Genomic DNA, 19,503 nt, shown 5'->3' with positions numbered 1-19,503 from the left:
AGGCGTCCTTCCCCGCCATGCTCAAGTTGCCGAAGACGCCGTAACTCGTCTTTGATATCAATATTTCAAAAATCTGTGATCGAAATCATATTTTCTTTCCGGAGCCCTGAGATGTACTGGTGAGCTCCCATCAACTGTTTAACGGTTCGAGAGCGCCATCTGGTGGCCGATCGGCAGATCGGCCAAGAGGGAGGGGCTCGCCAAACAGGAAGTGCTCATCCTATGTGCTCCGGGCACTCGCGATCGGTAGCCGGACTCCATCTCAACACACTGGATGATCAATCGCTCGCCCTAACTCAATAAACAACGTTATTTGGACGTATATAGTATTATACAACCTGAAAATGGTTCATCTGGATACCCATAATCGAAAACGGTCTACACCACGCTGATCGTCCAACGGCGCGAGGAAGATACGGTAAGATTCAGCGTTATTTTTGAACGTGTTCGATATAAACTGCTCTGATGAACATATGACCCACACTAGATGAATGATATAACGCTGCCCACGGAATTATAAACGATACCCCGCCCATCCGGTCAATATCAGATGATACGTAGAAACTTCTAGAAGTACGTCCAATTGACATTTTTTATATCGCGCCGATTGCCATCAAACTGTATTTCATCATCAATATAATGCATTTGGGGCTATAGATCACGTTCTGGAGAAAGCTGCAGAAAGAGATGAAAACATACTTATACATTAGACAGACCATATTTTACTATGAATATGTGAATGAAAAACACAATGAACAATACATATAGGACTTTGAATGGGCCATAATAATGGCAATTTAGCAATAGAATTTAAAAAGTTATAGCCCTGCAAAGAAGGGGTACTTATCCATAGACAAATAGAGCTGGCAACCTATGGTATATCATGAATTTAGCCTTAGGCAATCAAAGTGTTAATCATTCAAGTGCAGGCAAAAAACAACAGAGAAAACAGTTCCTCCCAGAAAACCCCAAATTCCATTGCATATTTTCCAAAACTATAAATAATATTCCAGTTTCACAGTCAGTTCAGTTAAATCCACTTGTGAAACAAAATAAAAATAAAGAGCAAAAAAGAAACCAAAATAAATGTTCATTTAATTTCAAGCCTTTATTTAAAGGGGACATGCATTGCTATTCATTTCACGATTTGGGCAACTTTACACAATTCCTGTGAGTCTATGGAACACATCTGTAAAGTTTTTTTCAAAAGAAATTCATTGTTTTATATTTTTTATCAAGTACTCAAAAGCAAAAATTTGAGACAAGATTTCAAGCTGTTTTGGCTGGGCTCCGCCCATAAGCGATTTGAGTGACAGTCACCCACAATCTGCGACTGGCAGACAGAGAGAGTGATAGAAAGATTGAGGGGGATACTAATTAATTTCGCCGCGGGGGGGGGGGGCATAATCCCACGGGACAATGCATTGGTAACTTGTTTCAAATGACAATATATACCCCTGTGATTATTATTGCATGGATCGGAATATGGGCGCGCGCGTGGATATATATTTTGACAGTGATATGCGAGTGCTCCCAGGGAGAAGACCCACACCAGCCCTGCGCGCCGGTCGAGGTTGTGTGTGTGTAAATGCGTGTGTTTCCCTGCGCACCGGTCGAGGTTGTGTGTGTGTAAATGCGTGTGCGTTTCCCCGCGCACCGGTCGAGGTTGTGTGTGTAAATGCGTGTGTTTCCCCGTGCGCCGGTCGAGGTTGTGTGTGTGTGTGTAAATGCGTGTTTCCCCGTGCGCCGGTCGAGGTTGTGTGTGTGTAAATGCGTGTTTCCCCGCGCGCCGGTCGAGGTTGTGTGTGTGTAAATGCGTGTGTTTCCCTGCACGCCGGTCGAGGTTGTGTGTGTGTAAACTAGGGATGGGTACCGAATTCGGTACTTTTGAGGTACCGAACCGAAACACGTCGGTACTACCGAGTATCGAATCAAGTGAGAAACCAGAAAAAAAAAAATTTTTAATTAATTCTTTTTTTTTACTTTTTTTTTCTTTCATGTCAACGTTCACACGCACAATATATGCTTACCTAGGATTTGACTTGATTCAACAACAAAGCAGTCGGAGCAATGACAAGCCGAAAACTGTCGAAATTGTAGTTATTTGAAGTTTGGATTTTTTTTTTTACGGCTGAGGTAGGTAAATTAAATTTCTTGAGACTAAAGTACCGAAAAAAGGTACCGTTGGGTACCGGTATCGATTCACAGGTACCGGTACCGGTATCGGTTCAAATGTGAAAGGTACCCATCCCTAGTGTAAACGCGTGTGTTTCCCAACAGAAGCTCTTCTATCTCTCTCTCTCTCCCTCTCGCTCGTTCTCTGCCTCTGTCAAAACCCGCTTGAGGAAGTGTCGGGTATTTCCACTTGCTCTGCTGTTGAGCGAATGGTTGCGCTACAACCATAGAGGGGGCGTTACTGCAGATCAGCTCCTTGCTACGTCGCATTGCGAGTCAAATCAGAATGACCTAATTCACTGGGGGAGGAGATTGTCTCAACTGAATTAGAGCAATCCGCCAAAATGGTAATTAGAGACACAGACCCATTGATACTAACCCCCATTGCTATAAAACAATGCTAAACACTGGAAAAGGCCATTTATAAGACACAGGACCTTTAAACTCGAAAGGCAACTGAGGTTTCCCTCATTTACAGTCACATCGAGTGTAAATGAAGCATTTATATAGCGCTTTACAATTTATTTTGTTCCTCACATTCACCCAGTCATTCACACACCGACAGCGGAGGCAACCATACAAGGTGCCAACCTGCTCATCGGGAGCAATTAGGGGTCAAGTGTCTTGCTCAAGGACACTTAAACATGCTGCCCGGGAGGAGCGGGAATCGAACCGGGAACCTTCCGATTACCAGACGACCGCTCTACCTCCTGAGCCACTGTCTCAGAGTATGTACTCAGAGTGTACATACAGAAATTAAATAAATTAAAAAATCATAACAATAAGACAACAAGATAAGGCAAAAGGCAAGGATAACAAATCAATTAAAACACGTACAACTTGATTGACAAAGGTTGGAGATCAAGGTTTTAATCTCTGCAACAGAGGGGAGAATCCCAAGCTTTAAGGTCTGTTGGGAGTTCATTCCATGAGCTAGGGGGCATCATAGCAAAATGCAGATTTACCCTGTTCCGAGCAAACTTGGGGGATCTAAGGGGGCTTTCTCATTAGGAACGGGTGCTCCGCTACGTCCTCGCTCCGTCCCAGAGTGCGAACTCCCCCTCCCTCCCTCTCCCCCCTGTGGTTTGTGTACACACTGCAGTCTTGGTTCGCTTCGGGTTTTGTTTACGGTTTGCGTTGAGCGTGTAAGCTGCCGTAGGCGATGATGTCACACTCGAACGTCAGCACATGAAGAGTTGAACACACGGTGATGGAAACTGGATGCCCGATATAAAGAAACGATTCAGGGATGCCCCGATCACGTTTTTTGCCACCGATACCGATCGTCTTGAGCCATATCGGCCGATATCGACCGTTTTTGGTTTTATATAAAAAAATATTAAAATACAAATATATATATATATATATATTTTTTTTTTATAAAATATATATATTATATAATTATACATTTAGTCATTTAGCTGTAGTTGTATTATCTGCGAGACATCGCCACCACGCAACAAGTCAAAATGCTCGCTATCTCCACTGTCTGTGTATACTCTGCTTTGTGTATACTCAAGTAGCCTCCAGCTCCAGCAAGGATTCTCCGGCGCTGCAGCTGGACCCTATACTCTGCCCTCATGCGATGGAAGCCAGGGGCTCGAATATGCATTGAATCAATGTTATAAGACATTGATATCAGGAGCTATCTGTAGCTACTGCTAGCCGGCTAGATAACGTTAAGACAACGCCTCAGTGAACTATTTAGTTTAATTGGACATTTCGTTTTGAACAGTTAGCTAACGTGAGCTAACGGAGCTATCAACATGCACTACTAGACCATTGCTGGAGCATTTGTTGATATCAGGAGCTATCAGTAGCTAGCCGGCTAGATACCGTTAGACAATGCCTCATGTACTAAAAGTGAATAGTTGACTGGGTCATTCTGTTTAAACAGTAACGATAGCTAGGTAGCTAACGTTAGCTCACGGTCCCATGCACTATAGACTAGAGCAGAGGAGCCCCCTCTGTGTTTACACGGGTGCGGGAAGGGCAGGAGGAGGAGGAGGCGCGGCAGTTTGCAGCTCCGTGTGTCTGAGAGCGAGTGAGATCTCCGCTAAGAATTGGATCATGTTTTTCGATCGGTTTTCACGATCGGCGAAAATAAAGCATTATCGGAATTCACCGATCTCATATTTATACTGAATCGGCCGATACCGATCGCTGGCCGATCGATCGGGGCATCCCTAGATTCAAACGAATAACCAATAAATATGAAGTTATCTTTGAAACTCTGTTGTCAAGCCTTGTCAATATAACCCACCCCCTTTTCTCACGAATGGAACTGGTGTCGTGGAGTCCGCTTTGAGCGCTAGCGGCTAACGCTAGTTAGTTTAGCCTAGTCATGGGATAACTTAGTTAGCAGCTAACGTTAGCCCATTTCTCGCATCAATTATTATATTGCATGTCATTGAAGGTCCGTGCTGGTCTGTGTCTAATGAAATTACAATTGCATGTCATTGAAGGTCCGCGCTGGTCTGTCTATAATGAAATGAGAGGAAAGCTCTGAGCTAAAGCAAGCCTCATCTCAGCCGCGACGTGACAACACTCTCGATGTTATATAAAAATAATCTCACGGTCTACTTGAAAATCAGCCTGCAATCTACCGGTCGATCACCGCAGACTGGTTGGGCACCACTTGTCTATAGAAATAAATGCATTCGAACAAGAAACAATGTATAGACATAGCAATGGCAAAAAAATTGCCAGGCCTAATGCGAGCCAGGGAAGTCTTGTAACGTGGCTTCATCTCGAAGTTTTCATCCACTGAGCCGTGAGGCTCAACATGCTTGTTTGGTTGAGGTCTGAACTCGCCAAATTGCTCATAAATATCGTTTTTGTGGGTATTGTCCAGTTCTTGCTGGATGTTTTTATCTGCCCAAAATTCAAGCAAGCATGAAAGCATTACAGTAAGCTTGCACACCACGCCCGCTCCTCGTCAGGGACGCTGGTTCGCACCCGAGACCACCTATTCCAGCGGTCCAGGTTTGGAGCGAATCAGCGTCCCCGGGGGGGGGAGCGTTCTCATCGCACGATATTTTGGTGTGATCGCGCTCTGATTCAACCCCGATGGCTAGTGTGAAAGCCCCCTTAAGGACCAGCCACTCACTAGAATGGAAACCATAGGTTCCAAAATTCCATTCCAATAATGATGTAGTATAAGGAGGTAGCTTACCAATAAGGGCCTTAAAAGATAACAAATACCAGTGTTTGTTGCGCTGTGTCATATCTATCATAGAAAGGACTTAAGTTGATTACACTAAACTTTTGCTAAGCAGGATAACTTGGAGATAGGACAGTCATTATTTAAATAATCTTTAACACCTTTATGCAACAGGATCACATGGGCAGATTTCCAGACACTAAGAAATCTTCCCGTTGAGATAGAAAGATTAATAATATGCGTCAATTGCTCTGTAATTAAAGGAGCAGCCAGTTTCAGAAAAAAAGACGAGTGTCTAATACTTCATGTGAAAAGGTAATTGAGATTCACGGGATTCACACAATCAGTGTCTAATATATAATCAATTAAGATCAACAGGAAGAAGTATGATATATTCTCTATCGAACAGGTGCCCTGCAACTGCAAAGTGTTTATTAAATGCAACACAAATTTAATTCTGGCTAGAAATAACACAATCGCCAACACTAATACGAGCAGGGAATGAATTCGAGGTCTTGTTTTTCTTTAAGTTAACTACCTTGTAATTAAATCTAAATAGTAATATGATTTTGCCTTTGTCATAGCTGTGGTACATCTGTTTCAGAGCTGAATTAATATTGAATACCATATAAACTATGGAACAAACTGCCCAAAAACATCAGGGAAGCCAACTCGCTAAATATCTATCAAAAGACAGCTTAAATCTCTTTAATCAGGCATCAAGTGAGACAGGCATACTTGATATCTTGACACAAATTCAATTTGACCTGCACTGTTTTTATTCTGCCTACTTTTATGCACTTCCTGTCAAATTCATGCGTCAGTTCTATGCAGATTTTACTTACTTACTCTTATGCATCTGCCTAGACTCATTACATCAACACTGTTCATATATTACCGTGTGCTTTGGCAGAGCTGCTCTAATAGTTCAAACTGTTCTGTAAAGTTATTCAGAACTGTTCTATAAAACATCTAGGGCTGCACTTTGTAAATAAACTCAAAGTAAGAAGGAGCTGCCCTGTTGTTCGGACTGTTCTATAAAGTAATTTAGAACAGACCTTTGTAAAGAAATTAAAAGTGAGTTGAGCTGCCCTGTTGTTCGGACTGTTCGATAAAGTAATTTAGAACAGACCTTTGTAAAGAAACTCAAAGTGAGTTGAGGCGCTCTGCTGTTCTGTAAAGTAACTCAGAACCATATCCTGGTTCTGAGTTACTCAGGAGCCCGCTTCAACCAGTGTGCTTTGGCAGAGCTGCTATTTTTACTGCACTTTTTTACGGTCTATTCTATTTTTATTCTTTTTATTAGTGCCTATTTCTAAAACTTAATCAAACCGTAAAGCCTATTGGGATGTTAGATCCTAATATGAAAAACTGATTTGCCTTACTTTGCCGCTATCTTTTTATGCTTGTTTTATTTTTTTTTGTCCACTTTTTTCTCCCATTTTCTATATTTTCTCCCATCCCAATTTTCGTATCATCCAATTCACTCCTCCCCTGTCACGAACGCCGTTTCTTGCCTCCCACAAGCCGGCTGCAATGTGGACTAAGTCATACATAGCACGAGTCCCCTCCGGTACTTGAGGTAACAGCAGTCGCATCTTTTCACCTGCGCAGCTCGATCTCTCAGTGGCGAGGAGTAACGCGTGGGAGGCTCACGCTGCCCCCGACACTTCCTGATTCTACTGCGCAGGCGCCCAACCGACCTGTAGGAGTCGCTGTCCACAACGCCCGATGCCCACCCATCAGTTTCCCACCCCCTAATACGGCCAATGTGTATTAGTATGAACGACCAGCTAAACTGAAAGCAATGTGGAGCGCTGGGCTCGAACAGGCAAGCCCAGCGTCTCCGTCATTCGTGGCGAGCGCCTTGCCCACTACACCACGTAGCTGCCCTTTTTTATGCTCGTTTTAGATGTTTTTATGTCATTTTAAAACTGTGATTTGCCTTACCTTGCTGCTATCTTTTTTATGCTAGTTTTATATGTCATTCTATGCCATAGAATCAAACTATAAACAAAGTGGCCTATTGGGATGCTAGATCCTAATGTGAAAAACTGATTTGATATGTCTGCACTTTATGTGCTAATTTTGTGCCCGTCTTTTTTCTACTGTAAAGCACTTTGACCTTTCTTGTATGAAAGGTGCTATATATAGTTATTATAATGATATTAATATGAATTCACAGATTCTACCAGAGTTACCAGTGAGTCACTAGTGTCCAGTCCGTGCTTTCAGTCAAGTCAGTCAAGGGTCTGTTTACAGCTGCTGTGGTAATGAACTCCAAGGAACATACAATCATGGTCCAAAAACCTCCCAGGAACTTATTTAGTTATTAATTAAGTTTCAGTAAGAGAACACAGATTTACATAGAACGTGGACTAGGAACAAGAAAACAAGATGGACAGCCATCTCTCCGCTCAGACAGGACACCTTAACATCATTTATTTTCTGTCTGATCTGTGCTTCATGTTCGTTTCCCCGACACATTCTTGTATTTGACTCCAGGGGTCCTCACAGGCGCTTAGCTCGGCTGGGCAAACTGGAATTCAGGTAAGTGTTTATCCCATTGCTTGCGATAGTTTCCCACAAATGATGTTTTGAGTCTTGTTTATTCTTTGTCAGATTTGTTTGTGGAAGATAGGCTGTGGTAATTTTGTGCTTCAAATTCCATTCTTTGCAGGCATCCTTGAAGATGTCGGTGACAAACTGTGGGCCGCCGAAAGGTTGCTGGGGCGTTTGAGTCCAAAAGGCATGTCCTTGAAATGGTACAGGCCCATAGCACAGATGACATATTGTCCCTGCTTTCAAGATCCATGTTGACAAGCCACTAACCAGAGTCATGATCCAGCATGGTGAACGTCTTGGCTCCACACAGAGTCCAGGATTTCCTATATTGTTGGGAGTGGATATCACCCAGTATCACAGAATTAAACTTCCTGAAGTCAACACAGAATCTGGGATCCACAACCGTCTTCGTTGGGATTAGGACTGGTGCTGCCCAGGCAGATGGTGATGGTTTGATGATGTCATCCCACAACATCTAGTCAATGAGCCTCTTCATCGCCTGGAGTTTGAGAGACACGGTAGGGTTTTTGTCGAATCAGTACATCTTGTGTAATAAAGATCTTGTGCTTAAGGCGGTCAGTGTGACTCAACTGTGTGGTGCAGCCATCAGCATTCTCTTGAAGTTGTTTTAAAAACTTCATTGTCAAGTCAAGTCAAGAGTTTTATTTGTCACGGCATACAAGTATACAATGAAATGCGGGTGGTCTTGCCCGCAACGATGTGCAATACAGTAGTACAACATATAATAGAATCCAATAAAACAACATTGTGCAATAAACAGGTAACATAGTGGGACATCTCGGTATCTGTACATAGTTATTTACAGAGCATGTAGGACATGCTAGGTCCTTTGGTAGTGCAATACACTGTTACTGTTGCTATACTATTTTTAAAGTGACGTTTCCTTTGTGGCCGTAAGTGTGGGCGTGTGCAGCATGAGTGTGTGCCTGCTCATGTTAAAGTGGCTGCAAGTGTGCGAGCGTGCACAGTGTGCGTGTCGTGTGTGTGCTCATGTGTGCTTGTGTGTGGAGAGTTCAGTGTTCTGTGGCACTCAATGTTCATTGTTCAAGGCTCTGATGGCCTGGGGGAAGAAGCTGAGCCGAAGCCTCTCTGTCGGCTGAGCGCACCACTCTCTGTAGGGCCTTCTTGTCCTGTGCCGTGCTGTTTCCATACCAGGCAGTGATGTTTCCAGTGAGGATGCTATCTACAGCTCCGGAGTAGAAGGACTGGAGTATCTTCCCCGATACTCTGAACTTCCTTAACTGTCTCAGGTGGTAGAGGCGCTGCTTCTCTTTTTTACGACTGTGTCTATGTGTGTTGACCATGTCAGATCCTCTGAGATGTGGACCCCCAGGTACTTAAAGCTGCTCACCCTGTCCACGGTAGCCCCGTTTATCATCAGTGGTGTGTGTGTCTCCTGCTGTCCTCTCCTATAATCCACAATCAGCTCCTTGGTTTTACCAATGTTCAGGAGCAGGCTGTTGTCCTGGCACCAGCGTTCCAGTACCTCAACCTCCTCCCGGTAGGCCTTCTCGTCGTTGTCCGAGATCAGCCCCACCACCACCGTGTCGTCTGCAAACTTCACTATGGAGTTGGAGCTGAACTTGGCCACACAATCGTGTGTGTAGAGTGAGTACAGCAGGGGGCTCAGAACACAGCCCTGGGGGGACCCGATGCTCAGGGTGATGGTGTTGGAGGTCTGACCCCCCACCCTGACCGCCTGGGGTCTTTCACTCAGAAAGTCCAGTACCCAGGCGCTCAGGGCGGAGCTCAGACCTAGCTCGATCAGCTTGTCCACCAGTCTGGTGGGGACTATGGTGTTGAACGCTGAGCTGTAGTCAATGAACAACAGTCTCACATAGCCCCCCTTCTGGCGGTCAAGGTGAGAGAGGGTGCTGTGCAGTACCTGGGAGACCGCGTCGTCAGTGGACCCGTTTGTCCTGTATGCAAATTGCATAGGGTCCATATCACTGGGGAGGGAGGCACAAATGTGATCCTTGACCAGCCTCTCGAAACATTTCATGACCACAGAGGTGAGTGCCACCGGTCTGTAGTCATTGAGACATGTTGGGGAGGGTTTCTTCGGTACAGGGATGATGGTAGACATCTTGAAGCAGGCAGGGACCACTGACTCCGCCAGGGATTGATTAAATATGGCGGTGAACACAGGGGCTAGCTGGTTGGCACAGGACTTAAGTATGCGTGTCCCACTGTGGTCCAGGTGAACATCCTGTAGAGCTTGTCTGAATAATTCAAAGAAGGCTCCATTGGGTGTAGGAGAAAGGTTAGAGGGGACACAGCAGAGAATAATGCAGTGTTGGGTAGGTTCCTGTTCATTTGAAGTTTCAGTCAGGAAAGGGAATTGTTCTTATTCATTGGTTTTGAACTGGTATGCATTGATAGAAATATCCATTTGCAGGCCACTCTGAAAGAGGAACTACTCCAATGTGTCGGAGTGAAGCACAGCAGTAGATTGACTCCAGGTCTTTACCTCAGGTGAGTTATGGATTGACATTCTTTAGGATGAGATTAATGACTTCCTCCTCTTTGATATTGGGCTTCCAATGCAGACACAGAGACCTGTACATGTATGCAAAATCTCTAAAGCTCTCATTGTCACCTTGTACTAGAGTTAAAACCCTCTCGGCTAACTAATCTTCTTCGTAATCCTCAGCAGAAATGCAGAAATACATTTTGTTCCAAATCCGTCCAGGTTGTGGTCTCCAGGTGAATGCTATCCCAGCAGCCTCTGGCTGTCCCGTGAAATACATTCCTGACTGAGAGTGGCTATAAATTCCTCATCTGTTCGGGTTAAGAGCAAGAAAATCACAACGTTCTTCAGAGCAGAGCACAACGTAACTTCAGAGTTATCGTCATGCCGCCCACATAAGGTCTCCTTGCACACAGTCAGCAGGCATGTCCAGGTTCATCCGTAATGTGTACTGCAGCTTGTGATGTGGCAGCTGACCAGATGCTACATGGGTTATGACAGGAAAACTGGTACATGGAGTAGTTTGAGCAGCTGTGTTGATAAGTGAAGCAGTGTGGACGGTTCAGTGTAAAAAATCTGAACCGTTTGGTTTTCGACCTCCATGGTTCAGGGCTCCTAGAGAGCGTTTGGTTTACTTTGGTACTGAGGAAGCCTTTGCTGTAGCCTAATACATCCCACCTGGGGTATGCATGGAATTGCTTGACTTTTTCCATTTACCGTAATTTTCGCAATATAAGCCGCACCTGAATATAAGCCCCAGCAGCTAAATTGAATGATGTGTACATATATAAGCCGCACTGGACTATAAGCCGCAGGTGTTTTAATGTTTAATTACCATATGTAATTAGCATTGGGACACAATACTGTCGGACAAATAACAAGAATTAACTAATTTACAAGTTCTATTAAGTTTAGCAAATAAGGGAACAGATAAATAACATTTCAATGCAGTCAAAAAAGCAATATTTCGATTTTAACATTTTCGGGTTTGGTCACGTCGAGTTACATATAAGCCGCACCGTTATATAAGCCGCAGGGTCGAAAAATGGGGGGAAAGGTGCGGCTTTTTTTTCTTTTTTAAACACACATATAAACAAACATGACAACACACGATAAGATACACAAGCATTAACACTTTGGCTGCCATGGGTTAAATTCATTATCAACCGTAGGTTGCCGGCTCTATTTGTCTATAGAGAAAGTCCCCTTCTTTGCAGGGCTATAACTTTTTAAATTCTATTGCTACATTGCCATTATTAGGGCCCATTCAAAGTCCTATATGTATTGTTCATTGTGTAGCAACGTTAAACTTTTTCATTCACATATTCATAGTAAAGTATGGTCTAATGTATAAGTATGTTTTCATCTCTTTCTGCAGCTTTCTCCAGAACGTGATCTATAGCCCCAAATACATTATATTGATGATGCAATACAGTTTTATGGCAATCAGCGCGATATAAAAAATTCCAACTAGACGTACTTCTAGAAGTTACTACACGTCATCTGATGTTGACCGGATGGGCTAGGGGGTGTTTATAATTCCGTGGGCAGCGTTATACCAATCATCTAATGTGGGTCAAATGTTGATAATAGCAGTTAGTATCGAAGACGGTAACTTTACACGCTAAAACTCACCCCAGTCTCCGCGCGCCGTTGGGCGATCATCGTAGAGTAGAAATTTTATCATTATGGGATGTAGATTTACCCGGTCCATCTCCAGCTTGTATAATGGTATATACGTCCAAATCATGTTGTTTATCGAGTTATTGGCAATCGATCGCTATGTAGTGTGTCGAGATCGAGTCCCGGGACCTATTAGCGAGTGCCCGGAAGTAATACGGCCGTCCAGCACAACCTCTACGGCACTTCCTGTTAAGCGATTGCGCCGATCGGCCACCAGATGGCGCTCCTGAACCGCCAGAGAGCTCAGTGGGTCCTCCTGGTGGATCTCAGGCCAGCGGAGGGGACATATGAATCCGATCCCAGATTTTTGAAATATTGATATTAAAGACGCTGTAAGGCGTCTTCGGCAACTTGAGCATGGCCGGGAATGACGTGTTTAGGCGTTTCCCGGCACCCAAAGTGTTAATATACAGTGTATATCCAACGAAATTACCATTTATACCAATGTCTTATACAGGATATACCCCTAATACCTGTTATCTAAAAACCTACACACATATGCTCCAGCTCGAACCCCCCCCTCCCGGACCCCTCTTTGGATAGTACCTCCATTATCCCTCGCTCCTAACCAGACATTACCATTATAAGCTAGCTTTTATTCTCTCCACCACTTCTAACCACATTGACATTTTGGATTCATTGAGACCCAGAATTCTTGCTGTAGATATTTCTTGATAAATCACATCGAGATATGTAAGAAACCAAACTTTCCGGCACATTTCTTCCGGTTGAAACCAGCGTGATGCGATCAGCTTTTTAGCTACTGTGATACCTGATAAAACCAATCTCTTTAGCTGTGGATTTACTGCAAACTCAAAAACATCATTCAATAGTAATACAGAGGGGTGTACAGGTATATTCCAAGATACAAGTTTTGATAATTGTTGGGTCACATCTTTCCAGAATGTCTTAACTGGTGGGCAGTCCCAATACATGTGCATAAATGTCCCTTCGTCCCCGTTTGTACATTGGGAGCATTTGGAGTCTTGTTTAAGACCCATTCTGTTCAGTCTTATAGGAGTCAAGTATGTCCTGTGAATATAGTTAAGATTGATTTGTTGATGGTCCAGGTTCCTTGATGTAAGTCGGACATTTGCCCAGGCTCCTTGCCAATCAAAGTCACTTTCCAGGTCTGGTATATCCCTCCTCCAGACAGAGTCTAGTTGGAGGGTTTCATACGAGGACGTTAGTAATTGATGATAAAAATCTGAAACAAAACCTCTCGATGTCTCTCTTTCATAGAAGAATTTGTGGTATCTGTGGTGTTCAATTGGTATGTCTAATGGAACACCGTGAGACTTCAAACATAGCCGTAACTGTAAAAAAGCCATGTGGACATGGTGAGATAATTTTTTTTGCATATTTCTCCATAACTACAAAAACCCTGTTTGTTAAAAACATCCCCTAATGAGTGTATGCCTTGCTCTTCCCATATAGGGAATCTTATAGGTCGTTTTTCAATTAAGAGTGCATTGTTATTGAATAAGGGAGTATGATTGTGCCATTTTTGTGGGTTAGGATATTTTTTTTGTGTTTCACGCCATATCCGGATCGCATGGGTAATTATGGGGCCAAATTTCCGTTCACAGTGCTTGATTGGTAGTTTAGTGTATGCTATGTCCTTCAGTCTATGTGGGGCTACTATGTTTTAAGGTGCGGCTTATAGTCCGAAAATTACGGTACTGTCATACAAGAATAAGAATAAGGAATACTAAGTAAGTTAAAGTAACTAATACTTGGTCTCGGAAATGGTTATCATTGAGTGGACAAGACAAGCTATATCACATAATATTCTTCAGGATCATTTAAGTCTTTTGTTTGGGCGCATTACAGATTTAGTTTTGTCTATGATAAATATGATTAAACAGCAACTGAATTGCGCTACGCAAGGTGTTAATACAATACGTCAATACATTTAACGTTATGTGACAGTTCCCATTGCTCCGGAGAAGGACAGATCGGGGAAGGCAAAAACTACTTATTATCCTCAACCCATTTACACACAAAAACTCTGCATTTAGATACCGACAGGGTAAATGTCCTAATCAAATCCTTAATGTTATTTATAGCGAACTATATGCAGCATAATGCACTCGCATTTGTTATTTCAGTGCATAACATCGAGCCACAACGTTAATATTTCCTCTCAACTTGGAACAGACATGAGGCGGAATTGTCAAGAATTATCCAACATGCCCACTATATAGTCCTACACAGAGGGATACTCCCGATTACACCAGAACGAGAAAGAAAAGTTCTTCAGACCTTATGAAAGCCACCTACTGTATAATGAACAAATAATTGATTATAGAAAAGGACTGATGTTTCATTCACATGACATCTGTATTTATTGGGCGTCAAGATTATGTAAACATGTTAATTTTGACTGAATGTTTTCTACACTCTGCACAACAGGGGACAGGACAGAGTTAATATCCCGCAGAACTTCAGCATGGTAGTGTTTCAATTTCAAATTCAAGGTGAAGTGAACTGGGTTCTGAGGTAATCCAGTTGTTTGGTTATTTCCTCTTGCATTTTGCTTTGACCTTGTTCACATAGTGGTTATTGTGTGAGTGAGACTTTCTTTGACAGCTCTCATTTCCTCTGTATTATGATCTTGATCTCTTCTCAGATATTGAAAGCTGTTGTTTACCATCATTTCCAGACTTAACGGAGAGATACGCATTCCTTCCACAGCCTGAGACAGTTTCATCAATGTGGGGCCCTTTGCTGCAGTCGCAGAGATTGGCTTCAGAGGATAGATCAGTATATGCCTGGGCCTGGGCTCTACATTTTCACAAATATCCATATCCAGTAGACAATAATTAGTTTGATCTGTTTTACTAATGTCAGGTGATTGTCCAATCAGTTGGTGAGTTTGGCGCTGTTGAGTTGTAGTATCCTGAATGTCCACCAGGGATCCAAAAGAGTTCTCTTTTTATTGAGTTTGAGTAAAACATTTGTTATTTATCAGTGTTTTGTTTTTAACCCTGTATTCGCCAAGGACGAGTTTCCACGTCATTCTCCGCCATGCGTAATCTGCCAATGACGCCGTAAGGCGTCTTTGAGATCAATATTTCAAAAATCTGTGATGGCAATCATATTTTACCCACGGAGTCTTGAGATCCCCTGTTGATCTCCTCTCAACTCTCCAACGGTTCAAGAGCGCCATCTGGTGGCCGATCGGCGGATTGCCCAAACAGGAAATGAGCGGCAGGAAGTAGTGCTCATCCATATTCGGTCCGGCCACTCGCTATCGCTCGCGGGACTCGAGCTCGACACAATGGATAGCGATCCGTTGCCAATAACTCGATAAACAACATGATTTGGACGTATATACTATTATACAACCTGGAAATGGATCGCATATATCAACATCCCATGATAGCAATCTTTTTGCTCCACGCTCACCACCCAACGCTACGAGGAGACTGGGGTGAGTTTCAGCCTGTTTGTTTACCATTTTCGATACAAACAGCTATGATCACTATATCACCCATACTACATGATTCATTTAACGTCGGCCACGGACTCTCTGCGATAATAGTAACAAAGAGTATATTGACAATAAACAGTCAAATAAATTACCACAATTACCTTTCCTGGCAGGTTTACATTCTGGAGTGTGGGTTGTTTTTAATCACCAACTCACTCATCCAGTAATTCACTCACACTTAGCCACTCTGCCCCTAGTGGCAGCTCACATACATGGCATCTTTCGTAAAACCAGTTCAATCTATGAGAGAGTGCTTTGCATCTATAGCACCTTGTTAGTTTTGAGCTCCAGCAATCAGAGATTGGGGCTTTAACTCCCCATTATTACATGGCGTTTTAACATTCGCCAAAATGCTTGATTGTGATTGGTCAATAGCGCTCGTCAGAGGTCCGTTATTACTCGATAACGGACCTCTGCCGAGCAATAATGACCGTTGTGCGCAGCTGGACCAATCAAGCCCACTGACACACACTGCATCAGTGCAGCCAATCAGACACACTTGCCGGCTGCCGGCGAAGCTGCCGGCGATGACAGCGGAGCGACAGAACAGAACTGCGTCTGCATTTGATCTCGTCTTGTCGATGGTGTAAAATGAATTAGGTATATTGTTAGTAAGTTAGCCATGTAATAAGCGGGATAATGTATAGCCTATACTCGATCAGTCGCAAAATAATTGACCTTCACTGACGTTTAGAACACCTCGGCGAGGCGCCTCGGTATTTTAAACTCTGTGTCGGTCAATTATTTTGCGACAATGACCTCGTAGCTATACATTATCCCTTACATATGAGGTGGTTCTCTTATCAGATTTTTGGCCTGTCTGGTTGGTTATGGGGAATGTGGAACACCTGTGCTAGCAAGGGGAAGGTATTTAGCCTCTTGTATTTAGGAGTTGTCAGAATGTTTGTAAACCAAGGGCGTTGGTGATACTTCTGTGTAGAAAACGTCTAAATGTTGTAACGCCTCATTTAGACCAATTATACAGATGCATAACCTATGAATCGAATCCCTAGCTAAGATTAAATTATAACTGTCACACAATGTCAAGTGTAATGTTTTTACTTTAGCTCTCATGCCTTGGCCGTGAGGCAGGCAACACGAGTTACCTACATGGAAGGATGTCTGTTGTTATGACACCAGGCTGATGTGACCCATGAACAATGTAATGTCAGTCTGTGTGTCTCACCCCATCAGGCAGGGCCCTCCAGCAGACAGCGCTGACAAACTCGTTGGTGTCATCTTCCTTCTTGTCCTTGTCCAGGACGCTCTTCACCGTGTCAAACTTAAAGGTCAGCAGGGTCTTGGACAGGCCCTTGTAGTACAAGTATAGCGAGTTGTTCTCACTTCCTGCACAATCATAGAGACGAAACAGGAAGGAAAGGATGACACTCGACAAACAAACACTGTTTTATTCATGACACTTTAGCTCCCCATAGCCCACTATGTTATGACACTGGTTGTGTCCCATTTGTCAATTCCAATACCTGCAGCAGGCAACAGTCTTACTCTATTATATCAAAAAGTTGTCCACACAACTGCCTGCCCTGACGGATATTAGTTGGGGTCATGGGCAACTTTCTATAATTACCCAGTGTTATTATTTGTATTCCAGTATTTAGGCTGATAAGACATAGTGAGATAAGTGACATAGCTTTACTATGTAGCCATCCACCCGGTCAGCTTTACTCCTATATCCAATGTATCTGATAATCAAGGTGAAAACATGCCCACATATAGCATATCTCCGCTGGCGGCAGAAAACATTGCATCTCCAATTTGGTGATTTTCTTTGTGATCTACCTTTTCTCCCCATTTTCAATTTTTTCTCCCTTCCCCAATTTTCGTATTGTCCAATTCTACCCTCCCCTGTCTCGAACGCCGTTAGGCCATGCCTCCCACAAGCCGGCTGCAATGTGGACGAAGCCTTGCATCACGTGTCCCCTCCGGTATTCGAGGAGGCAGCCGTCGCATCTTTTCACCTGCACAGCGCGATCTCTCAGCGGCGAGGGTCTGCGTGGGAGGGACACGCCGCCCTCGTCGCTTCCTGATTCTACTGCGCAGGCGCACCAACCGACCTGTAGGAGTCACTGTCCACAACGTCCGATCCCCACCCACCAGCTTCCCACCCCCTAATACTGCCAATTGTATTAGTATGAACGACCAGCCAAGCTGGTAGCAACGCCGAGAGCTGGGCTCGAACCCAGCATCTCCTGCATTGGTGGCGAGCGCCTTGCCCACTGCGCCACCTAGCCGCCTCAATTTGGTGATTTTCATGTTTTACTTGAATTTAATTGAAATGTTTCTCTCATTTGTGAGCAGGTTTCATCGCCCTAAGGACCACGAAAACCCTCTCAAAACCCAACGTATAACTTCAAAGCTACATGGGGGTCAAGGTGAGGATGAGGTTGTTTTTCTTCATTTCTGAAAAGCGGGCCCTTTTGGAGACACAAGGTTTTCGCCCAACAGCAGCAATATTAAAATGTAACATTCACTCTGTATTCATATTTGCAGACACAGACCACAAGCCACATAGTCTCCATTGGAGGCCAGCCCCACAAAGTTCTTCTCGTTGATGTGTCCCTTGAAAGAGCGCAGACAGTGGGGCTTATTGACGTTCCACAGCTTCAGCTGGCTGTCCGTTGAACTGGGAGGGAAATTACATTAAAAAGGCCCGATCAGCAATCCAAATGTTAACAAAATAGTAGCCCAACCACCAAAAACTGAAAAAGAAAATGAAATTATTGACCGACCTGTTGATACAAGGACTAGGACTAGACAAAATATAAATATGAGTTTTTAATTATATCAGCTATATTTAGTAGTGGTACAAGGTTTGTTTACATTGGTAATGTTTGTAAACAAACACTGGAGTAAAACAGACCTATATTCTGATTTACCAATACGGCCATTACCTATACTCAATTTATACCTGCCTACTGCCTTCACTGTCTACAACACTGTAATCATAACTACCTACCTCAAAGTACAGTCTACCCATATAACTCTGTATGATAGCATGTACAATAATGCTGTATACACCATCCATATATAAATGTATAATTACCGTAGATATATTTATCCACGTCTGTCTGAATATACCTGCATATAATCCTTTATATACCTATTTTATATATATATATACCATAATAATACTATAACACTGTACATACATCTGATTAGCATTATTACTCAGTAGTACTCATTTATATATACTCCATACTTTGTTGTACTGTACTGTGCTGTATAATGATAATACAATATTTTTAACCTAATCCAATGACAGTTCCAAAAGGCGTATTTTCCATCTACAAATTAACACTTCCTGTGCCGTTAACGTATAACAACGTTTCGAGTGCCGTTAACCGATTCAGGGCCAAGCACATATATATACGTGATTGGGAGCCAGCGCTTGATGGCCAACCACGTATATATACGTGTTAACCCATTCCCCGCCAAAATCGCTGTTCAGCGTTATTGCCTGCCATGCGTTGTCTGCCAATATCGCTGTACAGCGTGTTTCAAGTTCATATTTCATATTTTCGTCATGGAATTCATATTTCACCCACGGAGCCTTGTCATATGCTGCGGGAGACATCACAACTCTGCAACGCTTCAATACTGCCACCTGGTGGCTGATCGGCGAGTTGCAACCGGAAGTGGATCTCTTGTGATACCGGTGCGTCTCCCTATTCCGTCCGGCCACTCGTTTATCGTCCCTGGACTCAAGACACACCGTGGATATGGATATTTGCCATAACTCAATAATCCACATGATTTGGGCGTATATTAGTATTATACAAACCGGAACTGGATCGCATTGATCCACATCACATAACTGGGATCTGTTTGATCCACTCTCATCGCCCAACGCTATGAGGAAGCTGACGTAAGTTTCAGCGTTTTTCTTTATCATTTTCGATACAAACTGCT

At 43.4% G+C, this 19,503-nt stretch overlaps 1 protein-coding gene across 2 annotated transcripts in view; it reads right to left on the bottom strand.

The window, feature by feature from the left end:
* cop1 (COP1 E3 ubiquitin ligase) overlaps positions 1–19,503 on the bottom strand; it is a 72,770-nt gene that overhangs the window by 2,314 nt on the left and 50,953 nt on the right. For both annotated transcript variants that reach the window (XM_084327141.1, XM_084327142.1), the window contains exons 17-18: positions 18,093–18,217; positions 16,760–16,920 (exon numbers count right to left, since the gene is read on the bottom strand). In XM_084327141.1, coding sequence (XP_084183267.1) covers positions 16,760–16,920; positions 18,093–18,217 — 286 coding nt within the window. The remainder of the gene's footprint in view (positions 1–16,759; positions 16,921–18,092; positions 18,218–19,503) is intronic.

This window comes from Notolepis coatsorum (genome assembly GCF_963971535.1).
Source record: "Notolepis coatsorum genome assembly, chromosome: 13".
NCBI lineage: Eukaryota > Metazoa > Chordata > Actinopteri > Aulopiformes > Paralepididae > Notolepis > Notolepis coatsorum.
This window is presented reverse-complemented; position numbering and strand designations above follow the sequence as displayed.